This window comes from Oncorhynchus kisutch, linkage group LG21, assembly GCF_002021735.2.
Source record: "Oncorhynchus kisutch isolate 150728-3 linkage group LG21, Okis_V2, whole genome shotgun sequence".
NCBI lineage: Eukaryota > Metazoa > Chordata > Actinopteri > Salmoniformes > Salmonidae > Oncorhynchus > Oncorhynchus kisutch.
The window spans coordinates 25,810,240-25,822,585 of record NC_034194.2 but is presented as its reverse complement, the minus strand read 5'-3'; the positions used below and the strand labels follow the sequence as shown (position 1 = coordinate 25,822,585).

Here is a 12,346-nt window from a genome sequence, read left to right as displayed (position 1 = left end):
CACATAAGGAAGTCCATGTAAAGGCACTTACTTGCAGAAGCATCCCAAAACTTCACAGTCCCATCAGCATGCCTGTGACATCATAAAGAGAAAGAGAGAAGCCGATGAGGGAAGGAGAGAGGGTAGAGAATCAGAGGGAATAATTACCACTTCAGCTTTTTGCATACACAACCACATCTCTAATGATTCAGCTTGGCTCTACCTGTCATGATTGTCTAGATTCAGCTCCACAGAAGAATACATCCACATGAGAGGAGACACACCATAACCCCGTGTCTCAATAGTGCAATGCATTCTGGGATTGACCTGTATAATCTGCACTTTGTGTAACTGGAAGAACAATCTCTCTTCAGCTGAAGAAAGAGAGCGAGAGAGAGAGAGATAGACAGAGAGAGTGCGAGAGAGAGAGACAGAGATAGACGTGGGGGGAATACTAACACAGGGATGTCTGGAGGTGACAAGAGAGGGAGGGAGAGAGAAGGAGAGGGAGGGAGGGAGAGGCGAGTAAAAGGGACCCCTTCTGCCAAGCCATTCTTCAATGTCACATTGCTAAGTTCAAGTATTCTAAAGAGTTTTTTCCTCTCATGACTGCTAGGCAGGATAGAGGAAGGATAGAGGAAGGCATTATGATTAAATAGAGTTGGGTCTCCTACCCAGTGATGATGATCTCAGGGTAGCTCTGTGTGCCGAGGCCCCAGTTACCACCACTGATTGGCCACTCCTGGACAACACAATACACCAAACAGAACAGCACAAACAAGACAACAACAAGAAATGGTAATCGTTGAGATTGATACATGCGTAAGGTATAAGGAAATCAGTGAAAAGATGTTGTCAGATCCAATCTAGCCTACACATTGAACCAAATAAAATAAACATACTGTAATGAGACCATTGGAATGAGACAGGAGGGAAGCAAGAGGACAGAGACACATGCCTTCTCTTAGCCAGTGGGCTGATGGGACATCATTTGTCTTAGAGATAGAGGGAACCTTTACCACGGTGTGTGTTTGTCAATGCACGTGTGTGTGTGTGTCTGAGAGAGCGCAAATGTGTTTTTTAGGGTGTGTTAAACGCAGTAGAACATACAAAGGTCAGTGGTATGACTCAACATTGATCTTTCAGTAAGAACGCTTCCCACAGCCACCCCTTACTTGACACACAGTAGAAAGAAGCAGGCAGGGAGATAAAGGGATGGAGAGATGAGAGGGAGGAGAGGGTCAGTACATGGTGACATTTCCAACAGCGCGGGAGAATATAACAAGAATACAATGAATTAAAAAGAAGCAGAACAGAGAGAGACAGGATAGAGGGTAGAATAAAGCTAGAATTGGAGAACATGTAGGATAAATGAAAGGATAAATTGTTAGATTTAAAAAGAAAAAACATACAGGAGATAATATGCAGAACAGGGTGGAGATTGGACTACCGAACGTTATTTACTGTGTGTCCTTCAACATAAACATTGACGGGATATGATGGTATAGCACCCTAAAACTCAACTCTGGACTTCCAAGTCAGTTCCACAGATGTTTTTTCATCGTTTCCCTCTAATCAAGCACTGATTTAGACCTGGGACACCAGGCGGGTGGAATTTATTATCAGGTAGAACAGAAAACCAGAAGGCTCCGGAACTCGTAGGGCAAGAGTTGAATACTCCTGCAATAGCACAGTACTGCCATTATGAGGGGCCCAGTAGCTGAGAGGGTGTATTGTAGAAAAGTGTGGTCCTTACCTTTTTGCTATAGCCCTGTCGTTTCTGTCTGGAGCCAACAGAGTAAAGTGCGGGTATGAGGTCCACAGGGCAGTCAGCAAAGTACTCACAGCAGGTAACTGGAGACTCATGAATGGTCAGTGGATAGGGGTTCTCGAATATGGGGTAACTAGGAAAGGGGACATAGAATTACAGCTCACAGTTTTAGTCCCTACAATGGCAGGCCACGAGACATTGAAACTGAAAGAGATGCATGCAATAGAATGGAAATGAATGAAAGTACAGAAGCTAAATCTACAGGGATAACAAGTATACTACCTGTTAGTTAGTAATAACTGTTGTGTTTCAAATGAGTAGGAACATTCAAGAAGTCCAAATAATACAGTAGCTAAATATTTTATGTTAATAATGCATGTTCAGTCCTTTAACATCCACTCAGACGTACCCATTTTGTGCAAGGTCGATTACAACTAAATCCTTTTCTAGAAGGACCACTACAGCATAAGGTTCCTGAAAATCTGCATGAAAAAAACATAACAAAAAGAAAGATAGATGTCATTCATCAACACAATATGTAGGGTATATTCTCTGAAATTATTCTCTGAAATCTACAATTCCCAAATGTCTTCATATATCAAATATATGAGTTCGAGGCTTGGTACAGTAGGAATATATAGTAACATATTAAAAGCATATTTCAATATTAAACTGAAGATGAGTTAACATCCCACTGGGCACAGACGTCAGTTCAACGTCTAGTTTAGATTTACATTTGGTTGAATTGTCAACTAACATGAATTGAATGTGAAATGTCATTGGATTTAGGTAAACAATTGCGTGAAAAAAATAAGAAATGCCCTTATACTGATGACTTTTTGCCAATCTATGTTGATTCAACATCATCACATTGATTTTGGGGGTTGAAATGACGTGGGAACAATGTTGATTCAACATCATCACATTGATTTTGGGGGTTGAAATGATGTGGGAACAATGTTGATTCAACCCCTTTTTTTGCCCAGTAGGATGTTTGATTATGGAACATTATTTTGCCCAATAAAGCTTTGGATGAAAAGGAACTGAGCTGAACTGAAGGAATATGGAGGAATACCACAGACCTGAAATACCTACACATAATATTGCAGCACAATAGCAGTATGCTGTTAGAGGTGGTAGGAGAAAACGCAGTGTTCTTTTGTTAGCGTCTGGCTGAGATGCAATGGGAGAGTAAATAGGCATTATTGTCTGAGCCAGAGAGAGGATAGTGTGTGCGCATGTGTGTGTTTGTGGGTACATGTGTACATGTGTGTGCATGCGTGTGTGTGTGTGTGTGTGTGTGTGTGTGTGTGTGTGTGTGTGTGTGTGTTTGTAGAGAGAACCGTGTGTGACTGGAAGCCTAGAACATGTTTTCAGTGTCCTCCCTTCAGAGTCAGTGTAGTTACAGCTTGTAAGTCCCAGAAGCAACACATTGTACACCAGGGGAGCCACGACCTTGACAATCAATGTCTCTCTGCTCTGTTTCTCTCCAACTCCCTCTTGCCTTCTCTCACTATCTCCTTTTGTCTGTTAGAATGTCTCAGAAATGCGCTAAGTGTTTCTCAGTCTTTGTTGTCTGTGGATGTGTCTGTCAGTCCGGCTGTCTGTGCTGCCTGCCTGCCTATGTCTGTCAGTGTGTCCGTCTGTCAGTGTGTCAGTCTGTATCATTGGTCTGCCTCTGATCTTTTCTAAAAAAAAAGTCAATTCCATAATAAAAGATGAAATGTCCTGTTCAACATCCTCCCATCCTCCCCATCAGTAACAGCAGATTGAAGCAGTGGTGCAGTAATCAGCCCAGTGTTGTGTAATCCCAGGTCTCCTAGGTCGCCATTACAAGATTGAATCAAAGCATCCCAACATAAGGTTGGTCGCCATGGTCACCATTACGCAACCATCAACCGATCGTCTGTTAATCAGTTTCCTCATGCCCCCATACCAACGCTAACATCAAACAAGACACACACACTTCAAGCTACACGCACATACACACACACTTTTTGGATGAGCTACATCCACATGACTTTAGCCCCCCATTTTCTGTGGTTAAGATGCAGTCTCTTCATGACAGACATTTACATATGCCTATCAACATTACACTGCCTAAGGATAAATATCATTGTAAGAGCACTGGCTAATGTAATAGCACCGGTCAATATAATAGCACCAGTTAATGTAACAGCACCGGTCAATGTAATAGCACCAATTAATGTAACAGCACCGGTCAATGTATTAACACCGGTCAATGTAATAGCACTGGTCAATGTAACAGCACCAGTCAATGTAATAGCACCGGTCAATGTAATAGCACTGGTCAATGTAATAGCACTGGTCAATGTAATAGCACCGGTCAATGTAATAGCACTGGTCAATGTAACAGCACCGGTCAATGTAACAGCACTGGTCAATGTAACAGCACCGGTCAATGTAATAGCACCAGTCAATGTAATAGCACCAGTTAATGTAACAGCACCGGTCAATGTAACAGCACCGGTCAATGTAACAGCACCAGTTAATGTAATAGCACCAGTCAATGTAATAGCACCGGTTAATGTAATAGCACCAGTTAATGTAATAGCACCGCCCAATGTAATAGCACCAGTTAATGTAATAGCACCAGTCAATGTAATAGCACCGGTTAATGTAATAGCACCGGTTAATGTAATAGCACCGATCAATGTAATAGCACCAGTTAATGTAATAGCACCAGTCAATGTAATAGCACCGGTTAATGTAATAGCACCGATCAATGTAACAGCACCGGTCAATGTAACAGCACCGGTCAATGTAACAGCACCGCCCAATGTAATAGCACCAGTTAATGTAATAGCACCAGTCAATGTAATAGCAGCGGTCATTGTAATAGCACCGGTTATTGTAATAGCACCGGTCAATGTAATAGCACCGGTCAATGTAATAGTACTGGTGAATGTTATAATTTTTTTATTTATAATAACTTTTACATTGTTTTATGTAATAAAGCCGGGTTAATGTAATAACTTGCCGGTTAATATAATAAAAATGATGAAGGCTTAATGTAATAACTTTTACCCACTTAATGTAATAAGTTATCACATTACAATTAAGTTATTTAGCAAACACTCTAATGCAGAGCGACTTACAGGAGCAATTCCTCAAGGGCACATTGACAGATTTTTCTCCTAGTCAGCTCGGCCCAACACTCTTAGGATGATGTTATTATTTTATGTTTTTAAGAACCCCCTAATGTCAATGTCCGCTCCCTCTGGAAAATCAATTAGCATTAAAAAAATCCCCATCAAAATCTGAGATATCACTGAACTACAGCGGTGTTTGTCAGACAATGAAATATCCCGAAAATCTGTCATCTCACAAAAACATCTGTAGCGTCCAAACAGTTTGGCCCATTGTTTGTTAAATATCGGTAAAAATATATATAAATAATTTCCTGAGCTTTCTTATATCTCTCAGATATAGGACAGACACTTTAAAACAAACTTCCTTTTGATTTATTTTCTGAATATCTGTTTTTCCATGTTATTCAATGCGTTTCTGTGTCACACCCTGATCTGTTTCACCTGTCTTTGTGCTTGACTCTACCCCCCTCCAGGTGTCGCCCATCTTTCCTGTTATCCCCTGTATATTTATACCTGTGTTCTCTGTTTGTCTGTTGCCAGATCGTTTTGTTCGTAGAACCTACTAGCGTTTTCCCCCATGGTCCTGTCTTGTCTTAGTTCCTGTTTTCTAGTTTTTCCTGACTTTGATCCCTCTGCCTGACCTGACCCTGAGCCTACCTGCCGTCCTGTACCTTTGCCCCACTACTCTGGATTACCAACTCCTGCCTGACCTGACCCTGAGCCTGCCTGCCGTCCTGTACCTTTGCCCCACTACTCTGGATTACCAACTCCTGCCTGACCTGACCCTGAGCCTGCCTGCCGTCCTGTACCTTTGCCCCACTACTCTGGATTACCAACTCCTGCCTGACCTGACTCTGAGCCTGCCTGCATGCTGTCCTGTACCTTTGTCCCTGTTGTGGAAATAAACATTGTTACTTCGACACAGTCTGCATCTGGGTCTTACCTTGAAACACGATACTATGGGCTAATAGCAGTAAGGCCAAATTCAATGTTTCATCAAATATGATTATATATATATATTTTGTTGTATACGTAAAGGGGTCCTAAAATTCTAATTCAAATAGCTAAATGGTCATTGGTGTGACCATCTTAAAACAATTCAATATGTTCGCTTAGTAACCACCCCCCGCTTAGATTTTTTACATAATTGACACAATTTTCATCATCTATTGTCTGAATATGTACAACATTGATCATGCAGCATCCTAAAATAGTGCGGCCTACTGTTCCATTTGAACCAGCAACTGACTGGAGCGTCAATCTTCTTAAACCAACCCAAAACAACAAGCATCCAAACATGATATCAACTATAGCATCAAACCAATGAATAAATATAGTTTGTTAAAGGCAACGTGGTAGCAATTTCCACTGTGGTAGAGGACACTGCTTCTCCCCCTTGAAGGACACCTTGGCTGATGACTGAGTTCTCTACCACCCATCAATCTGGGGCTAACTGAGATGAGGGCATTTGAAAAAGAAGGCTGAGACCTCCAACATACCTTAACCTGGTTCATTACCCATGCAGACCTACATTAAAGGCTACCAGGGGCTATAGAGCAGGTAAGATGTGAGTTGTAAAGAGGGGAGGGTACTCCACTGTGTGTTCTCCACTCAGCCCGTCTCTGACCCAGACATTTCGGCACAAGATGTAAAATGCCATTCAATTGAATTAAGTCTATTCCTACCTCCAATCAATTGGTTCCCATTGAAACACACACATCTTAGCAAAACAAACCCAAAACAAGACACCAAAATCAACACCTCTGTCATTACATAATGATATAGAAGACAGAACCTCTACAGCATCATCAATGAAAGCCCTCTCCCAAGACACATCATCTCACAAAGGGCAGGGCATTAATTGAATAACATAATCAGGTCAGACAGCTATTGTGAACAAGGGAGAAGATACAAATCTAACATTCATTGTACTCCACAAAGAATCACGAGCATAAACCTCCCCTGGGATATTTTATATTCATCACACACAGTCTCACACACATACAAAAACAGAAAGGTCAAATGTCAATGCTGAGAAGGGCTAGGACACAACATATTACCGGCTGGAAACAACAAAGCCGTCAGTGTAGTTGCTAATTAAACTGATTCTACTCATAAACACACTCTTACTGGGGTATTTGTAGATAATGATATAGCAAGCATACAAACAACCACACACATGGACACACACACACACACACACACACACACACACACACACACACACACACACACACACACACTGACCGTTAGAGTATGGCGTCTCACAGAGCGTGAGGAAGTCTACGATAGGATAGTCCATCTCCAGCACGGCTGTACTCTTCCCATGCATCACCGTCAGACATGGCCGCCGACCCACCGTGTCATACGACAGACCTCCAGACAGGATCATGAAGGGGTCTCTGTACAGCACACATATACCACACACAGACAGACGCAGACATACACACACATATACCACACACAGACGGACGCAGACTTACACACACATATACCACACACAGACAGGCGCAGACATACACACACATATATCACACACACACACGAACAGACACATGAGACACAAGTCCATATGGAAAGCTATAGAGATGCCATATTCATTATCTCTCCAAGCATCGTAGGGTTGTGTGTGTGTGTGTGTGTGTGTGTGTGTGTGTGTGTGTGTGTGTGTGTGTGTGTGTGTGTGTGTGTGTGTGTGTGTGTGTGTGTGTGTGTGTGTGTGTGTGTGTGTGTGTGTGTGTGTGTGAGCGTATCCTTACCCCAGTCTAGTGGTCTTGTATTCCACTTTGAGGATGGGTTTGCAGGGCTCTGGCTTCTTTCCATCCTTGGGCTGCTTTCCTGAAATAGAACAGATCACTTTAGCTTGTTAGTTCCCTTCTTCATTCCCCTCTTACTCTCTGCTTTGTTCCCTTTCTCCTCTTTTCCCTTGCCCTCTCTCCTCTCCACTCTCTCCTGCTCACTTTTCTTCCAACATTTCCCTGATGGAGCAGTAGCAGCCACTGTGTGTGTCAGACAGTGATTCAGGCCTGTCCATCAGAGAGAGGGAGCGAGATACTAGCATTTATTCAAAAATCTATGTGCACAAAGGGAGTCAACTTAAGGGTTGGTCAAATAAGTATACACTAAAAAGGAAGAATGTAATCACAATTTATTGTAATAATTGACAATTATCTAGCCTTAATTAAATTTCTTAAAGGGAAGCCTTTTTTAATTTCACATAAACCTGTCACACACAGTTTCATAATTGTTCATTAAATACTAAATTGATTACGCATGCAGCAGCAGGGAAAACAACTTATTCAAAACTGTTTCAATGGAATCCTTTCCCCATTACACTGTACACAAGAACAATAACATGGCAATTTAAGAATGGGGTTCAAAGTTCTCTTGCTTTCTTTCAACTCCCTTTCTCTTAGTTGTCTCTAAGAGGGGGGTGGGGGGGGGACAAAGTCACATCAGGGAAGGAAACGTTTAACACAGAGTAAATTAAACCCTTGTTCACTTTATTTGATCTATTTTGTAAATAATGTATGTTTACTTTGTGTAAATTCCTCTGTCTGTATTCTGTCTCTAAATGTTGTCTATCACTTGCAGCCCCATATCACCAAGTCAAATTCTTAGTATGTGTGTGTGTGTATGTGTGTGTATGTGTGTGTGTGTGTGTGTGTGTGTGTGTGTGTGTGTGTGTGTGTGTGTGTGTGTGTGTGTGTGTGTGTGTGTGTGTGTGTGTGTGTGTGTGTGTGTGTGTGTGTTCAAGCTTACCATGTGGGGTGATTGTCTGAAATGGCTTGCCCTGGCCCTTGATGTTCCATATGGTGAGCGTTCCGTCTGAGTGACTACAGATGAACTGCTTGCCCTCATGGTGCCAGGCAACCGAGTGGATCGCCTAGGAAACCACAGGAAGCAGGAAGTGAGGGACAGGAAGAAGAGGGCCACTTAATCACAGTGGGAAACCATTTGTAGCAGTACCAGTTACCAGGTACAGTTGTACCTCTCACACACATACTGTTCACGTATAAGGTTTCTCCTATGGACATACGGTGTGTTCACATGTGACTATTATGCCCACGCCTTAGTGTGGATTATGCTGTGTTCAGCAGATGGCTGTTGTGATGTTAGAGTAGAGGAGGGTTGCAAGGCAGAGTTTACATTTGGTTACGTCATGTACATCCCTGAAACATGGTACAACCTTCTATCAACCACCTGTGTAGCATGCATTATAAATGAATGATCATTTATGATGCATTATATAGCTACAGTACAGTATAATCATTCATTACAGATCATGGCTAAATGCCGATATATCTGTACAATCATAATGCACAAAGGTGGTTCAAAGGTGGTTTAAATGTGACAGTGCTAAAAAGTGTTATCGCCATTGACAGAGACAAGTGTTATCCCTGTTGAAGAGACAAGTGTTATCCCCATTGACAGAGACAAGTGTTAACCCCATTGAAGAGACAAGTGTTAACCCCATTGACAGAGACAAGTGTTAACCCCATTGACAGAGACAAGTGTTATCCCCGTTGAAGAGAAACAAGTGTTATCCCCATTGCAGAGACAAGTGTTAACCCCATTGACAGAGACAAGTGTTATCCCCATTGACAGAGACAAGTGTTATCCCCATTGACAGAGACAAGTGTTAACCCCATTGACAGAGACAAGTGTTATCCCCATTGACAGAGACAAGTGTTAACCCCATTGACAGAGACAAGTGTTATCCCCATTGACAGAGACAAGTGTTATCCCCATTGACAGAGACAAGTGTTATCCCCATTGAAGAGACAAGTGTTATCGCCATTGACAGAGACAAGTGTTAACCCCATTGACAGAGACAAGTGTTAACCCCATTGACAGAGACAAGTGTTATCCCCATTGAAGAGACAAGTGTTATCGCCATTGACAGAGACAAGTGTTAACCCCATTGACAGAGACAAGTGTTATCGCCATTGACAGAGACAAGTGTTAACCCCATTGACAGAGACAAGTGTTAACCCCATTGACAGAGACAAGTGTTAACCCCATTGACAGAGACAAGTGTTAACCCCATTGACAGAGACAAGTGTTAACCCCATTGACAGAGACAAGTGTTAACCCCATTGACAGAGACAAGTGTTAACCCCATTGACAGAGACAAGTGTTAACCCCATTGACAGAGACAAGTGTTAACCCCATTGACAGAGACAAGTGTTATCGCCATTGACAGAGACAAGTGTTATCGCCATTGACATAGACAAGTGTTATCGCCATTGACAGAAACAAGTGTTATCGCCATTGACAGAGACAAGTGTTATCGCCATTGACAGAGACAAGTGTTATCCCCATTGACAGAGACAAGTGTTATCGCCATTGACAGAGACAAGTGTTATCGCCATTGACAGAGACAAGTGTTATCCCCATTGACAGAGACAAGTGTTAACCCCATTGACAGAGACAAGTGTTAACCCCATTGACAGAGACAAGTGTTAACCCCATTGACAGAGACAAGTGTTAACCCCATTGACAGAGACAAGTGTTAACCCCATTGACAGAGACAAGTGTTATCGCCATTGAAGAGAGAGAGAGAGAGAGAGAGAGAGAGAGAGAGAGAGAGAGAGAGAGAGAGAGAGAGAGAGAGAGAGACATAGAAAGACATAGAAAGACATAGAAAGGCATAGAAAGACATAGAAAGACATAGAAAGACATAGAAAGACATAGAAAGAGCACCTGGCTATGAGGAGGCAGGCAGCATAAGCTAACGACTAGCGCCAGACCTGCTAAAGCAAAACCTCACTGAGACAACCTGAGAAACACTTCAAAAAATGCTATACATTTTTTACATAAAAACTCTCCCTACATTATAAACGTTCAGCAAAAGCTCAAGGATGGGAGATACAAAGATAAGCTAAGAGCAGAAATCAGACAGATAGGAGTGGGGATGGGGTGGAGTGGAATTATGATGCGGTGGGTTGAAATTGAAGACTCATTATTTTGTCATTAAGAATGCCCTCCCTCCCTCTGCTTTGCATAAACCCAACAACTTTATTTCTATTTTGGCAAGGCAGAAAGTGATTTAGCGACCGACAACAAATTAATAAAATTGCTGCTTCATCATTATTAAAGCACACCGGAAAAAACAGACCGGCTTACTGCTGTCTTACAGCTCATTATTAAAACTCATTATTAAAACACACCCGCTAGCACAGACGCACACACAAACACTCGTGCCAATATTGAAATACTTAGAAAACATTTCTCAGCTCAAGCATTTTAAGGTGAATGTAACCACACAGTGCGTCACTTCAACAGGATATAGAAATATAACAGTGCATTGTTCAGGTTGACAGTCCCATGGAGCAGAGACAATACATTATGGTTAGTTGGACAATTAGCAGGTAATTGAAACACATGGTTCTCTTCATATCAAATAATACCCATTAAGAATACTAATTTAATGACTTACATTATGCTCCTTTCAGAGAATGGTCTTTTGGGATGAGACAGTGAGTCACACACACACTCAAACCCACAACCTCACACACACACTCAAACCCACAACCTCACACACACACTCAAACCCACAACCTCACACACACACTCAAACCCACAACCTCACACACACACTCTTGCACGCACACGACAAAAAGAAATGCAAAAATACTAAGACAGGCAGACCGAGAGAGAGAGAGAGAGAGAGAGAGAGAGAGATAGTATATATCTAAGTGTACAAAACATTAGGAACAACTGATCTTTCCATGACAGATTAACCAGGTGAATCCAGGTGAAGGATATGATTCCTTATGGATGTAACTTGTTAAAACCATTTCAATCAGTGTAGATGAAGCGGATAAAGAAGGATTTTTAAGCCTTGAGACAATTCAGACATGGATTGTGTATGTGTGCCATTCAGAGGCTGAATGGGCAAGACAAAAGACTTAGGTGCCAGGCGAACTGATTTAAGTGTGTCAAGAACTGCAACGCTGCTGGATTTTTCATGCTCAACAGTTTCCCGAGTGTATCAAGAATGGACCATCACTCAAAGGATATCCAGCCAACTTAACACAACTGTGGGAAGCATTGGAGTCAACATGGGCCAGCATCCCTGTGGAACGCTTTCGACATCTTCTAGTCCATGCTTCGACGAATTGAGGGGAAAATATATTAGGAAGGTGTATTTGGAAGGTGTACCTAATGTTTTGTACACTTAATGTACTTACATACTGTATAGAGAGAGGGGGAGAAAGAGACAGACACAGAAAGAGAACGACACACACACAGAAACACACACACACAGAAACACACACACACAGAAACACACACACAAAGAAACACACACACAAAGAAACACACACAAACATACACACACACACATACACACACACACACACACACACACACACACACACACACACACATACACAGAAACACACACACAGAAACACACAGAAACACACAGAAACACACAGAAACACACAGAAACACACAGAAACACACACACATAAAA

The 12,346-nt window shown here is 42.0% G+C and overlaps 1 protein-coding gene across 8 annotated transcripts in view; it reads right to left on the bottom strand.

Moving 5' to 3' along the window:
- Positions 1–12,346, bottom strand: part of LOC109866606 (syntaxin-binding protein 5) — a 147,847-nt gene that overhangs the window by 19,649 nt on the left and 115,852 nt on the right. For all 8 annotated transcript variants that reach the window (XM_031800535.1, XM_031800537.1, XM_031800541.1 and 5 more), the window contains exons 8-14: positions 8,626–8,749; positions 7,623–7,701; positions 7,111–7,265; positions 2,160–2,232; positions 1,736–1,883; positions 654–721; positions 32–72 (exon numbers count right to left, since the gene is read on the bottom strand). In XM_031800535.1, the coding sequence (XP_031656395.1) occupies positions 32–72; positions 654–721; positions 1,736–1,883; positions 2,160–2,232; positions 7,111–7,265; positions 7,623–7,701; positions 8,626–8,749 (688 nt within the window). The remainder of the gene's footprint in view (positions 1–31; positions 73–653; positions 722–1,735; positions 1,884–2,159; positions 2,233–7,110; positions 7,266–7,622; positions 7,702–8,625; positions 8,750–12,346) is intronic.